The sequence below is a fragment of the Sorex araneus genome, chromosome 3, assembly GCF_027595985.1.
Source record: "Sorex araneus isolate mSorAra2 chromosome 3, mSorAra2.pri, whole genome shotgun sequence".
In the NCBI taxonomy this organism is placed as follows: domain Eukaryota; kingdom Metazoa; phylum Chordata; class Mammalia; order Eulipotyphla; family Soricidae; genus Sorex; species Sorex araneus.
Genome location: NC_073304.1, coordinates 53,711,680 through 53,732,618, shown reverse-complemented (window position 1 = coordinate 53,732,618; position 20,939 = coordinate 53,711,680). Strand labels below are relative to the sequence as shown.

General features: G+C 36.2%; 2 protein-coding genes across 2 annotated transcripts in view; one reads left to right on the top strand and one right to left on the bottom strand.

Annotated features, from left to right (window-relative positions):
• The window catches only part of FANCM (FA complementation group M), a 45,993-nt gene extending 39,258 nt beyond the window's left edge, over positions 1-6,735 (top strand). Inside the window, exons 19-23 of the mRNA XM_055132360.1 lie at positions 170-276; positions 888-1,448; positions 2,316-2,673; positions 5,071-5,359; positions 6,377-6,735. Coding sequence (XP_054988335.1) covers positions 170-276; positions 888-1,448; positions 2,316-2,673; positions 5,071-5,359; positions 6,377-6,500 — 1,439 coding nt within the window. The 3' untranslated portion in view covers positions 6,501-6,735. The remainder of the gene's footprint in view (positions 1-169; positions 277-887; positions 1,449-2,315; positions 2,674-5,070; positions 5,360-6,376) is intronic.
• Positions 6,736-6,866: 131 nt separating this feature from the next.
• Positions 6,867-20,939, bottom strand: part of MIS18BP1 (MIS18 binding protein 1) — a 32,314-nt gene continuing 18,241 nt past the window's right edge. Inside the window, exons 11-17 of the mRNA XM_004612173.2 lie at positions 16,272-17,142; positions 14,347-14,519; positions 13,454-13,614; positions 12,522-12,667; positions 10,113-10,200; positions 8,967-9,015; positions 6,867-8,814 (exon numbers count right to left, since the gene is read on the bottom strand). Coding sequence (XP_004612230.2) covers positions 8,708-8,814; positions 8,967-9,015; positions 10,113-10,200; positions 12,522-12,667; positions 13,454-13,614; positions 14,347-14,519; positions 16,272-17,142 — 1,595 coding nt within the window. The 3' untranslated portion in view covers positions 6,867-8,707. The remainder of the gene's footprint in view (positions 8,815-8,966; positions 9,016-10,112; positions 10,201-12,521; positions 12,668-13,453; positions 13,615-14,346; positions 14,520-16,271; positions 17,143-20,939) is intronic.

Below are 20,939 nucleotides of genomic sequence, written 5' to 3'. Positions count from 1 at the left end.
AATTTCCTATGTATTTGAAGAAATACCACTAGAGTATAATAAATATCTTTTGTGTAACAATACCACATAGTTTGAGTCATAATAATTTGGCTTTGATCAAAGTTAAAATACTTTGCTTGTTTTCATTTAAGTAATTCTGCTACTTGAAACTTTTACTGTCTTTATACAGATTCTGAAATGAAAGCGATTTACTTGAAATCTTTGCACAGTCCACTTATGAACAATCAATACAAAATGGTCCATAAAAAATGTGACAGCATAAACATTTTCTCACAGGTATGAACTATAGAAGTAGTGTGAATTTCAAAATGATAATGTTAAAATGAAATAATAATAATAATAATGAAAATTTTATATTGTTTTTAAAGCTGTAGACTTTCAAAACTATTTGGGATAATTTCTGCTACAATGAATGTGGTTAAAGAAATTCTCAAAATTCCTTTCATTTTAAATTTGATCTTGTATGTTGTTCTATATTTCTTGAAAATTTTTTTCATAATTACATTCTAGAAATTTTAGCTTATTTTTACATTAGTCATTGTTTATAAGTGGCCATATTCAGCTTTATATTTTTTCCATTATTTTCCTTATTTAGCACTTATGTGTTTATTAATTTCTCTTTATTTCTCCAGCATATTTCTAGAAGATATGTCAATCATTCCCTCCAGACCCACCAAGTCCCCATTTCCTTCTATAGTATATTGTACTAAATATATATTAGTTGAACAAAGTGACCAGATTAATAAGATAAATATTGGTCAAGGACCTCCTCTTTAAAAGAATGTTAACTACATGCTGATTTAATGGGAAAATATACCTTTATTTATATTTTTATAATTGTTTTGTTTTTATGTACATCTGACTTTATTTCTATAATTATATTGTAGATTCCTGAGCAAGATGAAACTTATTTAGAAGATAGTTTTTGTGTTGATGAAGAAGAGTCTTGTGAAAGCCAATCAAGTGAAGAAGTGTGTGTTGATTTCAACATAACTGAAGATTGGCTTACAGATGGGAATAAAACATATAAAACGCGGGGTGCAGTAAAGCTAAAACAAATGAAGATGAGACAAAATTATACAAACACTAAAAAGAAATTATCTAGAGTTATTTTACCAGATGATTCAAGTGATGAGGAAAACAATGTAAATGATGAGAGAAAATCTGATACTGTGATTAGTCGAAGCACTGTTAACAAAAGTGCACAGCAGAATCTTGGCTTAAATTTAGCACCTTCCGGGTCTTCTCAACAATGCATGAACCATTCTGATCCAATTACTGATCAAACACCAAAGCAGAGAGAACAGACCACATTTAATATAAAGGAGACATTTTCTGATGTCTTAGATTTCAAACTGCAGGACCATAATAAAATAGAATTTCCCTTACCATCATTCACTACTGCTGCTTCAGAGAAAGACACTAGAAAATCTCCAGTTCACTTCAAGGTATGGCTCTAAAGGTAATTTTTTTTTTTTTTTTTTTTTTTTTTGGTTTTTGGGTCATACCCGGCGATGCACAGGGGTTACTCCTGGCTCATGCACTCAGGAATTACTCCTGGCGGTGCTTGGGGGACCATATGGGATGCTGGGATTCGAACCTGGGTTGGCCGCGTGCAAGGCAAACGCCCTACCTGCTGTGCTATTGCTCTAGCCCCTCTAAGGGTAATTTTTGTTGTGGTTTGTTTTAAATAAGTAGGTAACAGAAAAGAGTGATGAAATTTTTAAAAAGAAAAAGAGCATGCTTAATTAATAGAATATTTCTAGGATGCTTAGGTTTTACTTGGGGGTGGGGTGGGTGAGGATTGGGTTACATCTGGTATTGCTCGGGTACTCCTCGCTCTGTCCTTAGGAGTGACCCCCGGCAGTGGATGGAGGATGATATGTGGTGCTTGGGATTCAAACTGAGGTCAGCTATGTGCAAGGCCAACCACCTTTACCACCTGTACTATCTCCTCAGCCCACACATTTTAAGTTTTTGATGTGTTAGTAGTCTTTTTTACTAACACTAAAGAAAGTTGCTAATTTAAAAAAAAAAATGTAGGAAAATAGGCTGTAGTATAGAGATAGTCCGTGCAAGACAAATACCCTGTTCGCATGCTACTGCTCTACCCAATTGATTTTAAAAAATATTACCATCCTAGAAGGTGTGAAGTAGTAAGTAGCTTAGTGCCTTATCTGTAATCACTGTGGTCATGCTGAAGGAAGAAAAGAGTTGAAAAAGTTTTAGTAGAGAAAATCAAGATATTAGAAGCTTATGCACTTCCTACCTACCTATTTCAATATGATAGTGATGCATGTTTTGCACTTTTTCAGGATCCTGGCCTCTCACTGGCAGTTTGTTCCAACTCAGAACCCAAAACACGTTTGATTGAAAAGCATGCCCCTCTTCCACTGGAAGATCAAAAACCATGTATTTTTGTAGACAGCCGTGAAATCTCTTCTGGTTCAGCAATAATTTCTTCCTTAAGAGCAATTCATGGTTTACATGTAGAGGTTTGTCCTCTTAATGGTTGTGATTACATTGTGAGTAACCGCATGGTGGTGGAAAGGAAGTCTCATTCTGAAATATTTAATGGTATCAATAAGAACAAATTCATCGAACAGATCCAGCATCTTCAGAGCATGTTTGAAAGAATATGTGTGGTTGTGGAAAAAGACAGAGAAAAAACAGGTTGGTTTGTATTAAAGTGTTTTTAAGGGGGCCAGAGAGATAGTACAGTGAGCAAGATGTTTACCTTATATGCATCAGACACGTGTTTAATTCCTGGCATCCCATATCATCCCTCTAACCTGTTAGGAGTGATTCCTAAGCACAGAGCCAGGAGTAAGTCCTGAGCACAGCCAGTGTGGCCCCCAAACATGTCTACCTATCTACCTATTCCATTTATAATTGTGTGTGTGTGTGTGTGTGTGTGTGTGTGTGTGTGTGTGTGTGTGTGATTAACTGATTTTCAAAGTTACTGATAGTTGAGGACTGGAACAGTAGCACAGCAGGTAGGGCGTTTGCCTTGCACGCGGCTGACCCAGGTTCGATTCCTCCATCCCTCTCGGAGAACCCGGTCTGCTACCGAGAGTATCCCGCTTGCACAGCAGAGCCTGGCAAGCTACCCGTGGCATATTCGATATTCCAAAAACCATAACAAGTCTCACAATGAAGACGTTACTGGTGCCCGCTCAAACAAATCGATGAATAACGGGACAACAGTGCTGTACTGATAGTTGAGAGTCGAGTTTTAGGCATATGATATTTCAACTCCAATTCCACACCAGTATCTTCTCTCTACCAGTGTTCCCATATTTGTTCCCCACCCCATCACCCCCTGTCAACTTGACAGGTACATTACAAAGTTCCAACACCAGTTTCTTCATAAATACCCATTTACCTCCACCAGTGTCCCCAGTTTCCTTCCTAGCACCTCAGTCTGCCTCTAGAGAGCAGGCACTTTCTCCCTCCCCATTGTCCTAGGATTCTCTTCCCTTATTTACCCCCCCACTCCCACTCCAAGCTTTCTGCTGAGCAGTTTTCCTGCTCTTTTTTTTCTCTTGCTTTTGGGGCTTTGTTATTATTCCCTTATGAAGTTTCCTTGTATCCCATATATGAGAAAGATCACTATGTGTCTGTCCCTCTCCTTCTAACTTCACTCAGCATGATACTCAACATGATACAACATGGATCTGGAGATCCATCCATGTATTATCAAATTGCATGACTTTATCTTTTTTTTTTTTTGCCAAGTAGCATTCCATTGTGTATATATAGCCTAGTTTTTCCAGTCATCTGTTCTTGGGCACTTGGGTTGTTGCCAGATTTTGGCTATTGTGAATAGTGCTGCAATGAACATAGGGGTGTAGGTGTCTTTTATGTACACCGTACTTTTGGACTTTGGGGGTATATTCTGAGGAATAGGATTGCTGGGTCATAAAGCTCAATTGCTAGTTTTTTGATAATAACGATATTGATTTCCTAAAAGACGGACCCCACCAGCAGTGAATGACAGTCCCATTCCCTCCACATCCATGCCCAAACTGCTTATTCTTTTAGATGAGTGCCAGTTTCTGGTGTGACACAGTATCTCATTGGTTTGATTTGCATTTCCCTGATAATTAGTGATATAGAGACTGTTTTCTTATAGCCCCACCCAGTTGTGCTCAGGGCTTACTCCTAGCTCTGCACTCTGGGGTCACCCCTGGTGGGATTTGGGAGACTATGTGGTATGCAAGGATCAAACACAGGTTGGCCCTGTGTAAGGCAGATATATTCTACCTGCTATACCATTGCTCCCACCCCATTTTATGTGTTTTTTTTTTCTTTTTTAAAGAACAGAGGCCACCTGCAGTGCTGTCAGGCCTCAGGTGGGGTGGGACAGAGGTCACTCAGTCCCTGTGATGCTTGACCTGGCATTATGGGTCTGGCAGCTCAGTGGTTGGCCAAACCAATGCTCAACTTAGGGGCCATCAGGAGCATCCTGATGTTGGTGCTGGAAATTGAATTCAGGATGCTTGAGCTCTCTACCCAATCCTATAATTTCTTCCTTACCAGCAAATCTTTATAAACCAAACAAATTTGGAGAAAAGGTCACACTGATCTGGGATTGGGGCTAGAATATTGTAGACCTGAAACTATTATAAACAACTTTGGAAATCATGATGTTTAAAAATGGGTGAAAGGGAAATAATGAGAAAAAGTTGGGGAGTAAATTAATAGGTAAGAATTGAGTTGATAAGAAAATGAGATGTAAGATATTTACTCTTGGAATAAATACATAAGTTTGTATCAGTTAAATCATTATGTAATACTAGCATTTTGGAAGTGAATAGTAATTTTTTGGTCTTAATGAATGAACTTTTTAGTGATAGAACCTTTCTCCAGCCAGTTACCTTGTGTTAATTACAGCTCAGATACTATACTCGAGTTCCTCTGGTTTATCTCAGGTATTGTAGGACTTCTTTTTAATAGGTGGCAGTTTACTCAATGGGATATAGATACAGATGTTGGAATTTCAACATACATGGTACTATTGATTACATGTAAATTGCTACTAAGATTTATATTCTAATAAATTTTTAGGAGATTCATCCAAGATGTTTAGGAGAACAAAGAGCAATGACAGCCTGCTTACTACTTTAATTGGTGCAGGAATCCGAATTCTTTTCAGTTCCTCACAAGAAGAAACAGCAGATTTATTAAAAGAACTATCTTTATTGGAACAAAGGAAGAATGTTGGTATTTATGTTTCAACACTGAGCAGTATTAATTCTGATGCACTTAAATTTTATTTAAGTATTCCCAATGTAAGCTATATAACTGCACTAAATATGTGTCACCAGTTTTCATCTGTGAAAAAGATGATTAACAGGTATGTCTAATATTTTGGATGGTTACATTTAAATCTTAGAAACATTTCAGAATAGTTTTTAATATTTTTTTAAATAAAGAGGTGTAGTTTCTGGGTGATAGATAGTACCGTATGTTTTAGGGCATGTCCCAAAACCAGGCTATTCCTGCCACTACATAGTCCCTGAGCATCTTCAGGTGTAGACCAAGAGGCCACTAAGCACTGTGGGGGTGGCCAGTCATTCCCCTCTCACTGCAGGGTGAGTGCACCACACCCTCGGGTCCTTGAATATTTCCTTCCAACTCCCACTCCCCCCCTCCGCAATAAAAAAAAGAACAGTGTTTGTTTTATTTTATGAATACTGCTTGCCAATATCTAACAGTTCATGAAACTAAGAACATTAAAGGGGGAAAAAAAGGCATTGCTTTTGAGGAACTTACACTATTAGAAACAGACTAATTTAATCTTGAAATCTGACATTTCAGGGACACTTAGTTCTATAACTTGGAAATTTTTAAGGTTGAAATTTTACTTGTTTGGAATTCTTTTTTTGCTTGATATTTTAGAAAATAGGCTAAGTTTAATTAAACTTAAAGCCCATTTAAGATGTTGAAATTAGGACCCAGATAGTATGGGGGGGTTAAGGCACTTTCCTTGCAGGCAAGCATGATACTCCCAGCACCAAATATGGTCCCTTGAGCATTGAGCCAGGAGTATGTTCTGAGCACTGCTGGGTGTGACCAATACCCTCCCCACACCCCCAACGCACACACAAATATGATGAAAATATTATGGTTTAAAATATAAAAGATGTGCTTTTGTTTTATCTAAACGGTAAGATGTGAAATGCTTACAGAGAAGTAAATGTTTTATTTTCTGGTGGGTAGAGAAATTGGGAGTATGAAACCTCTGACATTTAACATGAATGAAGAACCCTCTAGTACTAGTAAATTTATGTCCCTGTCTCTAGTCTTTCAGTAAGGTAATATTGAATTTTCTGTTAAAAAGCTCAAGAGTACTGATTTCCTTGTTTTCCAGCTCACCCCAAGAAATCTCCAAGTATGCACAAGTAACTCATCAAAAGGCTGAGGAGATCTATAGATATATTAACTCTGTATTTGACATACAGCTTGGCCAAAGCCCAGGTTTGACTGAAGTCTGAAGCACAAGCTGCTCCAGGCGCAGCTCTCAACAGCTCTCACAGTGCACTTTTGCATTTATTGCAGTGGTTTGTGTTTATTTGTTTAAAATATGTAAATATCTCTTGTATAGTGTGCATTTTATTTATATGAATTATGTGTTTATAAAACTAAAAGTTCCATAATTATTTTGACTGACTAGATTACAAAAACATTCTAATGAATAAGGTTTATTGAAGATGCAATAAAAAATCAAAGTTAGAAATAATTGAAATTTTATTGATATTGTTACTGTTGTCAGTTGTCAAAATAATAGGTATATCTGACTACTGTAAATGTTTTTTTTCTGCATATAAATTGGATTTTCTAGAACATTTTAAATGTTCGAAGACTATAAACAAGTTGGATAAGGTGTAGATGGTAGGTGTGTTATGAGAGAAGAACTCTAGGAAGTACCTAAGTAGAAAATAAAGTTTGTTTTCCCAGTCCCCAGTTGTTATGGAGGTGGGGTATTACCAGAAATTGAATCCAGGAGCTTATACAGCAAAGCACGTGCATGCCCTATCACTTGAGTCCTCTCCTTCACTTAAATAATTTAAATGAATATGCTTATCTAAACAAAGGTATCCCCATCAAGTCCAGTCATAATCTGTTAGTATGAACTCATGCCTACATGATTTTTGTTTTTAAAACATCACATACAAAATATTTGCTTTTGGTTTAGATTAATTTTTAGTGCAGATGACGATTTTGTGATCCATTGTTACCATGTGACACTACTAATAGCTTAGGAAGGCTTTTGATCTGAGTGACCTGGACTCGATGCCCCGTACAGAGCCAGGAATAAGCCCTGATCACTGCTGAGGGGTGGCCCCAAAACAAAACAAAAAATAAAAAAAACCAACAATACCTTGTATTTTTATCAGTGCTGTATAAATATAAAATCATTGATAGGTACTAAATATTAAACAAAATGTAAATATTTCTTCTGTTTTCAATGATTTAAAAAAGAAAAAGCCCAAGATTATAAGAGCAAGCTACACTTAGATAACCTAACTGGAATGGTAAATTAACCCTAAGAACAAATCCAGTGTCAAAATTTAAAACTCAATGGTAGAATAAGCGAAAATTTTATTTCTAAAAATACTACATGAAAGAAAGTAGTGTTTACTCTGCATGCTATATTTATTCACCAAGCTTCTTATAATGATAGATCATGTCATTGTTTGTCTAAACTTCCAAATTATTTTTATAAATGTAAATTATAGCTTTAAAGAGCAATTGAATCTATTCTCTGACTTTACCCAGTATTAAAATAAAAAACCAGCACACACATTTGTTTCATACAGATGTCACAAGTATTAAGAAAGGCTACCAAGAAAAGACACATCAAACATATGGGCCCTGAGCACAGCCTATGTGGCCCAAAAATCAAATAAAATTTAAAAAGGGGAAGTTTAAAAATATGAAAACATGTCATTTAAACATTAGGTCAACTCTGACATATACCAAGTGGTCCTGAACAGTAGTAATACATGTAAAGTTTCATGAATTCAGCAGCCACAAGTACAATTATTCTTTTCCAAATGAAATGCAACACTTTCTTGAAAATAACTCTTCTTTTTTTGTGCTGGGCATCAAACCGAAGGCTTCATACTTACAAGGTAAGTGATCTGTTGCTGGGCAATAACTTTGACCTTTCAAAACTTACTAATTTGTTTGGGACATGATTTTCTTAAAGAAAACTGATGGAGGGGCCAAAAAGATTGTATAGTAAGTAGGTGCTTGCCTTGCATGCAGCTAACCACTGTTTGAATGCAGGCACCTCAAAGGATCCCTTAGGTACTACCAGGAAGCAATCTGGTAGAGAGCCAGGAGTATTGCTGAAGTACTAAGAGGCATGTCCCCAAAAAACAAAAAGTAAGCAGACTTAAGACGATCATACAGAGACATCTAAGTTTTATTACTGTAAAAACAAATGTACAATTATCTAACAAATTTTCTTATATTTTAAGTAAGCTGCAATGGAAATTATCTTACTATAATACAGACTATGAGAGGGAATCAACTTCAAGTGAAACTACATCATGAATATGTGAACTTTTTTGCAAATTATACAGCAGTAATCCGATTATATAAAAGCAAAACATCAAAATACATGTATGTACTTCAAATAAAGAGACAGTTACATTGTTTCTTGAGTGAAAATTGTAGCTATATATATCCATTTTTACTGTGTAGAATCAGAGTCTGAAAAATAATAATCTTTCTCTTCTTCATCTAAAGATTCCATAGCATCCGTGAAAAGTTTTCCAATACCAGAGTTTTCTCCCAATTCTGTAGAGACATTTAAAAAATCATTTCTAAAAAAAATTCTATGAAATTGAAAATGACTATATAAAATCAACTGGTCTTTCTACTTGAGAACAATTAATTTTATTATGTAAATAAAGATAGTAAGTACCCTATAAAGGAATGACATATACTACCTTGATTAAACATGGTCTTTCTTCTGGGTGCTGAAAAACTAGTTCCAACCTGCAAGGGAGTTTATTTTAATAATTAGGTATTTGCTCCAACAGTCAAAATGACATGCCTTGTCCCAGAGTACTTTGAAATATTCTACTATAACAATAGTTACTCAGAGCCCTCCTGGAAATTTGCCTTTTTGAAGTAAAAAGAATCAATGACAAGTTTATGTTCTTTAATGCATCTCCATTACTCCTGAGCAGAGTGAGCAGCAACCCGTGAGCCTCTCTGACCCCTAAAAACCAAAACTCCACTCCCTGATGCTTGAAACTATAAAATTATTAAAGTCAACCATAATATTTGCATTATACAATGAAAATTAAGATAAGGAATATTAAAGTAAAAATGATTAATAATTGTACTGAGAGGGACGAACCTGGTATGTTGCTATAAGCAGCATTTTTGCAACAAACCAAAATTTACACTTATACAAATGTGAAACTAGGGGAAAAAAAGAAGAAATAGTACACAGGAATCTGCTTAGATGGTCAATTATGGAGTAGAGAATATTTCTGAAGAATTTAATCCAGGCTGATTTTCAACAAAAATATCTCTGCTATTTCATAAAGACAAATAAAGTCAGTGAAGACTGGATGTGATTTTATATTCCCAATATTCATTTTACAGGCTCTGAAAAGAATTATACTTTAGTGAGTATGCAATATAAATATTTCAGCCTGGATAAAGGAAGAAATAACCATAATCTAATGATAAGCTCTGTCCTCCAATAGCTAAGGTACTTTTTCATTGCACCATATAAATGATCATTCTTTTAAGACTAGCTATTTAATTTTAGGGCATCTGAGGTAAATTGTCTAGAACACTTCTATTTGGATTTTAGCTATTCAGATTACAATGAGCAATGGGTGGCAAGTGTAAGATTGTGAATTCAATCCTATTACAGTCTAAATATGTGAGGTAGTACTGATAAGTCACCTCTGAGGAATCTGGAAGGTGGTGCATTGATATAGGAAAAGCCCAGGGCAAGCTTGAGACCATGAGCTTATAAATTTATGATGACACATGTGCTGAGGTGATTCTGACTCACACCCCATCTCAGTTTGAGGTCACTAGCAAAGGAAAAAACAAAAGGTAAACATACTTACTGTTTTTTTCTTGACATTGCCCCAGACAATGCCACCTTTATTTTTATGATTTTTTTGCATGTGAAAAACATATTTATCACAATCGCCCCTGTTTCAATACAAAATCATTTAAAGTCAACATTAGTGTCTATACCATTATCCACTGGTTGCACAACTGACAAATGGTTTCAATAATCCAAAAAATCATTTCTCCCATTTAAATATAATTTGTGTGTACCTATGGAAATGTACATGATTTTTAATTGTAACATTCCATACTTATTAGTAGACATTTAGGATATATTCAAATTTAAAGGTTATGTAATAAACATAACTATACAGACAAATGTATATACAGACAGACCCAAATCTCATATTTTCTTAAAAACTACCTTAACAAAAATTATTGAACCAAATTAGGTAAGTATTAGTGTTGGGGAAGAGGCACACCTGTCAGTGCTCAGGGTAACATATCGTTCTGGAATTCTAACCAGGGTCCTTGACTGCAAATGCATGCTATAGTCAAGCACCTTACCCTTGACCTTGACAGATACAGCCAAATTGTTTTTTGCATAGGTTTTCTGCACTAATTTATTTTTGCACTAGTACTATATGGAATGGCTTTTTTAGGAGGTGCATTTAAAAAACTTTTAATTTTACTTTTGTAAAGTCCTTCACGATTAACTTGTTATACTTAGTATTCCAACACCAATCCCACCACCGTATTTCGAATGTTTCCATCCCGACTCCCAAGCCCTGTCCCCAAAGCAGGACATAATTTATTTTGTATTGCTTGTTATAAATAATCCACTGAAAATGATCTAAAAAAAGTTTCCTGGGGCTGGAGCGATAGCACAGTGGGTAGGGCATTTGCCTTGCACGCGGCCGATCTGGGTTCGATCCCCAGCATCCCATATGGTCCCCCAAGCACCGCCAGGAGTGGTTCGAGTGCAAAGCCAGGAGTAACCCCTGAGCATTGCTGGATGTGACCCAAAAAGCAAAAAATAAATAAATAAAATAAAAAATAAAAAAAGTTTCCTTAGAGGAAAGTATGTGAAGATGTTATATTTCACCCTAGATCCATTAAGCCCTTGTGAAAGAGATTACTACCATGTTGTTAAAGGTTGAGCCTTGTGCACTTAGAACATGAGATGTCATGTGGCCACATTTTCCAGGAATTCTAAAATTTTAAATACGGTTATACAGCTGATTAGAAGGTAACTATGGGATCCAGAGGCATTCTGCGATGTGTCCCTGTGTTGCTTTCTTCCGAGAGATTTATCTGTAGGTCTCTCTGGATGATGGATAATAAGCTTATATGGTGCCAGAGGCAGTTCCTGGATGTCCAGTTCCTGGCAATTCCAGAAGCCCAGGGAGATGTGGGGAGGTCACCCGCTCCTGACTCTATGAGCCTGGAGATTTCAGTATAAATCCTATATACTGGCTTTATGAGCAGATGCACTCAATGAATGAGGTTTGTTGAGCCTGTGAAGTTTGGCTGTGAGTGTGGCGGTAATTGAGTTCTTGAGGTTTTCAACTTCTAGGGCTCTGTTAGGGTGGGCAGGGGAACTCTCCCCCTCCCCTTCCGACTTGCACTACAAGAAACAGCCTGGTGTGGGGTCCAAAGTCATCTCTCTAGTGTATTGTTCTGTGTTGCTCTCATCTGAGAGATTTATTTGTGGAATCTCTGAATCACGGCCCGTAATGAGCTTATATGGTGCAGTTCATGGGCATGACTGACAGGCTAATGGAAGCACTGGGAGGTTGGGGGTGGTCACCCATTCCGGACTCTGTGTGAGCCTGGAGATTTCAGTCACAAGTCCTGAGTACCTGGTTTTTTTGGCAGATTCACTCATGGATGAGGCTCATGTGAGCCTGTGGAAACTGGCTATGAGTTGTAACGGCAATTGAGTTCTGGAGGTTTTTGGTTGCTGGGGCTCTGTTGGGGCAGGGAGGGCAACTCAACCACCCCCTTGCGGGTTGCCCCTGGATTTGACAGCCTGGCGCAGGGTCGAGAGGCATCTCTGCAGCATATTGCTCCATGTCGCTCTCTTCCGAGAGATTTATCTGCGATCTCGAAGTGCTTTTTCCTGTGACGAATCTCCTATATTATTTTTTTATTCAGATTGTTGTTTTGTGCTTCAGTTATAATGGTAATACTAGGTAAAATTTCCAGTTTTAAAATACAGCTAACTTGATCATTCTTGACCTTTGGAGGTCTTGTATCACAAAGACATTCACTAATATAAAATAATTCTCCATGATTTCTTGGGGTTTATAGTTTTATTTATAGTTTAACTTTTTACATGTATAACTGATCCACTGGGAATTTTTATATAACGTGTGAGCTGTGTCCCTGCATTACTAAGACTGCTTTTTACATTAAATGCCAGTGAAGAGAATAAAAGCATCATATGCATCAATATTTACCTCTTTACAGTGGCCAGCATACTAGGACTGACATGCTGACATGTAGGCGTTTTTGCCAATGGAAAGATAATTGATGATGGAGATGTTGAATTTCTGTCCATTTCTGGCAGAATATCATCCTCTTGACTAACCAGCAAACTTGGTAACTATAAAGGAAAATACTTATTACAGGAAGGCACTCCTGAAAATGGTAATTCTCATTATCACAAAGTATTTCTAAATGGCTATTAAGTACCTCATAAATTTTCAACTGAAGATATATATTGGTAGATACAGAGAAAAGCCTTGGCTGTAAACAATGTTTCTATAACTGCAATATGAAAGCTATCATGCTATTGTAACTCAAATGCAATTATAGATAACTTGTAAACCAGGGAAATGTCTATATCCTAATAAAATTTTGTTTAGCAAAAAAAAAAAAAAAGGGTATGCCAGAATAAACAAATGGAGCCATAATTTGCTGACCCCCCTCCCTCAAATCAAAGCTTAATACATTTGCTATTTTTGCTTGGCATTTAAGAGTAATGTAACTAATACTAAACTTTTGTGTGCATGCAGTCCCAATAAATAGTTCAATCCTTAATTAAAATCTTATTAAAACTTTATTACACATTAAAAATCTTATTTTACATATTAAAACCTTTGAGAAAATACACTTAAGCCATAGAAAATTAATTACTCTCCTGCTTTCTACTTCTATTTTATCTTTGATTTTAGTGTTTCTACTGAGGCTAGAGATAGTACAGTGAGTAACAAACTTGCCTTGCAAAGACCTAACAGGTTCTATCCCCAGCACCCTGGAGGGGTCCACACCCTCCAGAAGTAAGCCCTGAACACTGCCGGATCAGGTTGGGGATTGCCCAATCTCTACTCCGTCAAATGATAATAGCAAAAATATTAAAAACAAGGGTTAAATTCAGTAAATCTCTTACCAGTACTCGTTTATTTTGTAAAGGTGTTGCATTGAAAAAATCATCATGGTCATCTTTTGGCATATGTTCCAGAAAATCCCTCATCTGCTGCTTCCTTTTAAGAGTTCCCACTTTAGCAGTTATCTCAATAGTTTGCTTCTTATCAGCATCAGCTTTCTTGCCTTTTGTGTTAGCAAAGGCAATAAGGATTTGGTTATTGATAATAACTTGCCTATAAAGGTTTCTTTTTCATTTACAAAATCTAAATTGTATAGTCATATTAAACTTAGACTCTGTTGATAATATTTATGAGTTTCTTAAGTAACAAGTTATTCTTTCTATAACAGATTAATAGAGTAAGATGAGCAGACAGGCTATTCATAAGCTCACTTATTTATGAAGGTACGTAAGAATAGGCACTGTGAAGTGGGAAAGGTCTACCTCATAAGAAAGATTCCCTAACACTTTTACTAACACAGATTTTACTAACACAGATTTTACTAACACTGATTTAGTAATATTAAAACTTTATTGAATTAAAGGAATATTGGAAACTCCTAAAGCTTAAAACAGTATTCTTCGGCATAAACTCTGGACAGAAGTATATGTTCCTAGAGAATACAAAATCTAAATTTATTCTGAGTATTATAAATCACAAGAGGACCCTGACCTCAGATTAAAAGAGGACCAGAATAATCTAGATATTGAAATAACTGAATCCAACTATGTATTTCCTAGAGTATATTCAAAGCACAAGGTTGCTTCAGTTACTACTAATGATGTAATGTTTGTTCTAATTTAAAATTGTTAAGAAAACACCTATAAGTAAGACATGGATAAATACAAAATACATCTAGCAAATGACTAGATATTGATGCTGAAACTAGAAAATAAACATTGACTACAAAGGTTACCTTTTTGGCCTTTGAGGTTGACTGGCCGTTTCTCAGTGACATGTTTCTTCGATCCTTTTCTTTGGGAATCTTCTGTGTATTTCCTCTGGCAATCTTCAGCAGATCGAGAGCCTACAGCCATTGATACATCTGACCAGAAACCAGGTTTATGCTTTGGAAGAGATGCAACAGCACTACAAAGAACAAAACCAGTTAAGGAGCAAAAAAATTATCATGACTGGAGAGCACAGCAGGTAAAGTGCTTGCCTTACATGTCGATGACTTGGGTTGGATCCCTGGCACCCCATAAGGTCCCTAGAGCCTGAAAGGGGTATGAGTAAGCCAGGAGTAAGGTCTGAGCACTTTGGAGTGTGGCCCCAAAACAAAACAAAAACAAAAAAAGTAACATTCAAATCAATAAATATAACTTGACTGGATAACATTAAGTGAGAATTTATTGAGTTGATGGAATTAATAAAATATCCTTAGGTAACTTTCTTTAGTGAAGCAAGTTCTTCTTTTTTTCTTTTTCTTCCTTTTTGGGTCACACCTGGCAATGACAGGGGTTACTACTGGCTCTACACTTAGGAATTACTCCGGGCAGTGCTCGGGGGACCATACAGGATGCTGGGAAAGGAACCCAGGTCGGCTGCATGCAAGGCAAACACCATACCCGCTGTGCTATAGCTCCAGTGAAGCAAGTTCTTTTTTAAATTTTTAAAAAAAATTTTTTTTTTTCTTTTTGGGTCACACCTGGCAATGCTCAGGGGTTACTCCTGGCTCCACACTCAGGAATTACCCATGGCAGTGCTCAGGGGACCATATGGGATGCTGGGAATCGAACCTGGGTCGGCCATGTGCAAGGCAAACACCCTACCCTCCAAGCTATCGCTCCAGTCCCAGAAGCAAGTTCTTAATGAATGAAACTCATGTTGTGAGGGTTGGGGGGAGGTGGAGGTAGGCCGGGGTGGGGAAAAAGAAGGAAAGGAACATACATTCAAGAGAATAGGAGCTTTAAAGAGCAAGCAAGCAGGCACAAAAAGTGTTGAAGGGAAAACACCTGCTTGAAGAGCAAACCCCTAGCTAGTTTAGAAAGATAACTCTCTCAAATATTAGCGCTTAAAAGGTGAAGATGCAATTTTATATGTCTAGTATATATCGTCAACATTATGGTATTTTAGTAAATCTGAAAAACCATTCTTAGTCTTCCAACACTTTTCCCTAAATTTAACTAATAATTTGATTTTGCATGAATAACTTTCTTGCACCACTGCTCAAATCTTAACCAGTATCTATCTTACTCCCAAATGGAAGAAGATCTCTTCATTCCTGTATATTCCTGATCTTAAAGTTTATTAAAAATAAAAGTATTATGTTTGGGGACCACACAGATCAATTATGTTACAAATTTTTTTTTTTTGGCGGGGGGTTGGGGGAGATCTAGGCCACACCCAGTGATGCTCGGCAGATCATATGGGATGCTGGGGATTGAACTTGGGTCTGCCACATACAAGACAAGGGCTCTACCCACTGTACTATCTCTCCTACTCGTGGTATCAGAACTTTCTTATTTGCCCAATAAATGACTTAAGAATAAAAATCCTCTTAGTGTTCAGTGAACTGAGAAAATCATTGGTAGAGAGATTCAGTAAACTTGAAGATCAAGATTAAGTGGCAAAACTCAGTTGAATGGAAGAAGCCAATAATTCAATCAGTTACCTTAAATATGGGCTGTCTTGAAATACTAAACAAGAATGATTATTTTACTTCCCTCATATACTATAAGCCTTAGAGATGGCCACATAGGTATTTAGTTAAAAGTTATCTGTAATCTTCCTACAGTATAAACTATAATTTCCCTTCATGTATTTTTATCTTCCATATCAATCATTAGAAGTAACTGAATTTTAGTCTTCTAGATAATTCAGTTGCATGCAATTACTTACCAATGAAGTTTCTGTAATTCCTTTTCATTCCATTCCTCATTCTGATTTACACTAGATGAACATTCTAGGGAATGTCTATCAGTCTTATCACAGCTTGTGGGTTTAATGACTGGAAATTTATTTGTAATACAAGATTTTTGAAGAGTTTTTTTGGCAGAATATTTAGCTTTCTTTTGTTTGATATGGTCTTCAGTTTCACTTTCTTCTGATTCAGATTCAGATAGCACCGAGATTTTCTTTGTAGCATGTGCTGTGTTTTTTCTCAGGTGAACTGATGTTTGTTTGCTACTTGTTCCTCTGGTTTTAATAACCCTAGTTCTCCTTCTAATTTCCTTTTCAGTTTCTCTCTCTTCAGTAGACAAATCTGATGAGGACTGTTGACTGCTGAGTGACACAGTTACTTGATTTTCAGTTTTCTTTGATTTTGATAAGTACACTGTATTTTTTCCTAGATCGGAGGTTATCATTTGTTCCTTTTTAAGATTAGATATAGTTATATTCTGCTCAATAGTGAGAATATCACGTATGCTGCTCTCTTCCTTATCTTTATGTTCCATGCTATACATAAATGTGTCTTGAGTATTGGACTTCCTGACCAAGTTTGTTGTTTCATTTAAGTCTGATTTGTTTTCTTTTTGATGTTCCTTTTTGATGTCTTTTTGTAGTACAAAATCTATAACTGCTTTCATGGTGCTAGAGGACAGATTATACTCCGTGCACTTTTGCTGTATCATCTTCTTAGATTTAAGTGGTGTTACTAAAAGATAAGGTTCCTTATGCTTAAGAGTCAAATCTTTCCTTCCTTTCTCTGAGAAACACTGTACCCTTGAAGTTAGAATATCCATGGACATATTTGAGTCTTCAGAGTACTCTTGAATTTCATAAAGCAAAACCAAAGATCAAAATCTCAAATTAGCTACAAACAAAATAAATTAGAGGGAAATAAAAAAACATTTTCACCAATACACTGTTTATCCTCCAGAAGCTCCACTGTAACATTACTGTCATATTAATCTTTTTAAGCAACCATCTGTTCAAATCACTGTCCCTTCACCTGTGAACATATACTATTTTTTAATACACTCTGCCCATGACTTCCCACAGCATATTTTGAATATACAAAAGTTCCACCATCTAGTCTTTTATGTTATTCTAATCTAAAACTACTCAAATCTGACCATGTTTTATATCCATTAAATCAACGCTACTCAATTTTTTCTCAATGCTCAAGTTTAATTAATACAATTCATCCTAGAAAATTTCCTTCAATCACTACTAACAGACTAAATAAACTAGAACAATCCCTGAATGGTTGGGATACTGCCCCCCCCCAACACCAGGGAGGAGGCTGAAGTTAATGCAAAGTCACAGTAGATTAAATTCTACATAAATATTGGTTAAATCAACCCTTCAGAGATAAAATATTTAGAAATATAAGAACAACTAGGGCTGCTAAAACCTTACCACTCATTTAATACATGAAATTTTTTAAATGGTCTAGTTAAGGAAAGAGTCAAAAAAAAATATAGAACTCCGTCTGCACGACCTTATTCATCTTGGACAAAGGGACACACTTTTGCTAAATCCCCTAAAATTTCATGCAACAGCCGTTGACAAAAACCCAAGTAGAATTTGAATATCTTTGTTATTATGTGTTTAAAAGAAAGCAAATTAGTATAAAATTCTCCAATTTGACAGTTAAGAAAATCAGTAGACAAACATTTAATCTCCAATTTTAAGATATTCTCATAATTGTAAACATTTAAAATTATAAGACATCACACAAACTTATTCAAGTGGAAATAGTACAACAACCTACATATATTTTGCACCATTTTGTAGGATGAACAACAAAAGATGGAGGGGGTAGTAAAAAATCCAAGGAAAAAGAATCCCTTAAACTATAATCTGGACAAGTGATAGTCAAAAGTATTTGAAAAGTTTCTAAAAGATTTCTCAATGAATCATATATTCATATTATAAAGGAAGTATTTTTTAATCCCCCAGTCCTTTAAGTCATCAAAGCTAAGGCAATTTAGTAAAACACTGAAAACTATCGAACATTTTAATTAAAAATATTTTATTATGGATATTCTAGTTCATTTTATTAAATGATTGGAGCAAAGATTCGGTGTACTGTCAAGTCATATATATAAAGTAGTAGTCTCAGTCAGGGCTTCTTAAACTTTCCAGTAGCAACCCCTCCCACCCCTTTTTTTTTTTGCTTTTTTTTGGGTATCACCCAGTGATGCTCAGGGGTTACTCCAGGCTCTGCACTCAGGAATTATGCCTTGTGGTGCTTGGGGGACCATATGCGATGCCAGTATCGAACCCAGGTCATCTGCATGCAAGGCAAATGCCCTATCCACTTTCCTATCGCTCCGGCCCCAGCAACCCCTTTTTACCTAAGAAATTTGTTTATGACCCAGTATATAGAGGTATATGAAATAGGCATACAAATCAAACCTTTACTGGTGATTTTTATATTAAATTTATTAAATTTTGTTTAATAAATTTAAAACAAAATTTTTAAAAGGATGAAAAACACATTTTAAAAGCCACGTTCTAAGTAATACTGCTGTCCCCTTATTTGTTTTGGGGCTGTGCTATATGGGCTTACTCCTGGCTGTGTTCAGGGATCACTCTGGTGGACTCAGGAGATTATAATATTGCTCAGGTGCAGGAGCCTGAACCAGGTCAGATATGTGCAAGGCATGTACGCTACTTGCTATACTATCTCTCCAGCCCCTCTATTTCTTTTTAAATTCACTGAATCACCATGATTCAGTTGTTCATGACTGAATTTCAGTCAGTGTTCCAGCATCCATCCATTCACCAGTGTCCACTTCTCTCCACCAGTGTCCCCAGTTTCTTTCCTGCCCCACAGCCTGCACCTATGGCAGACATTTTTCTTCTTTTCTTTTACTTTCAGGTACAATGGTTTGCACTAATTATTGAAAGGGTATCATGAATATAACTTCATCTCCTTTCAGCATTCAATTCTTGTCCAGAGTGATCACTTCCCTCTATCATTGTTATAGTGGTCCTTCTCTGACCTAACTGCCCTCACCCCACTGTGGCAAGTTCCTAAGGACCAGTACTTTTTGCCCTTCATTTCTATTGTCTTTGGGTATTATTCTCCTATTATGTTTATTTTACAAAAATGAGTGTGATCACTCTATGTGTGTTCCTCTCCCTCTGACTCATTTCACTCAGCATAATATTTTCCATCTATGTATCAGCAAAAATGAATTTCATGACTTCGTTGGTTTTTTTTTTTTCCCCCCAACAGCTGCATAGTATTCCACTGTGTAGATGTACCCTGGGTATATATATATATATATATATATATATATATATATTTTTTTTTTTTTTTTGCTTTTTGGGTCACACCTGGCGATGCACAGAGGTTACTCCTGGCTCTGCACTCAGGAATTACCCCTGGCCGTGCTCAGGGGACCATATGGGATGCTGGGAATTGAACCCGGGTCGGCCGCGTGCAAGGCAAACGCCCTACCCGCTGTGCTATCTCTCCAGCCCCCAAACCCTGGGTATATATTAACCTGATCATTCTATGGCACTTGGGTTGTTTCCAGATTGAGGCTATTGTGAATAGTGCTGCAATGAACACACCCCTACATATACTTTGGGTCCATTAGGGTATATTCCCAGGAGCGGAATTGCTTGGTCATTTGGAATTTTTAATTCCTAGTTTTTTTTTTTCTTTTCTTTTTTTTTTGAGGAATGCCCATATTGTTTATCCCACTGCCTCTTTAAATGTTTATAAAAATGTTCATTTTAATTTCTTTTTAAAATTTTCACTTGGACCATACCTAGCCATGCTCAAAGGACCATGAAGTGCCAAGCTTTGAATCCTGCCCCCCAGAGAGAGAGCAGTACTTTGAACTATGCCCATGCTCCATTTTCATTGGATTTTAACTTATATAAGACTTTTTTTTAAATGCTATTAAATCGATTTTTAATGCTATTTAGATAAAAATAAAATTTAAAACTTGCTAATGTGTAGAGACTTTAAATTCTGGTAGATAGTATTTTAATGAAATCACTCTGAAAATTCAGTTTTTAAATTTGTTTTAGGGTCACACACACAGCCGTGTACAAAGGATCAACCTGAGTCTCCTGAATATAGAGCATTCACTCCAGACCATTGAGCTGGCCCTGAAAAATCTAACACAAAATTAAACTATGTCATTTATTTCACGAAAAATTAATGTCTTTAAACATTCGTATAATCATTTAAAGTGAATAATTTCAGGATTTAAACATCATTTAGTACCTAAATAAAAGGAGGCAAACTTCTAAATGAATCTGACATTTAAAGCAACAGACTATTTTCTTATGCAAATAATCTAAAAATGCAAAAATCATTATAATAATTAGCCATTTACATTTAGAAACTTGCAAGATAACTTTATTAAAAATAGGATAAGAAAATGCTAATTTGAACTGATAAATGTGCCCTTCTGTTCACTGCATCATTATTTTCCATAGTCAAAATTTGAAAACAACCCAGTACTCATTAAAGGATGAACTAATTTTTTTAAAAAAGATGTGGAATAGGGGCTGGAGCAATAACACAGCGGGTGGGGCGTTTGCCTTGTACATGGCCGACCCCGGTTCGATTCCCAGCATCCCATATGGTCCTGA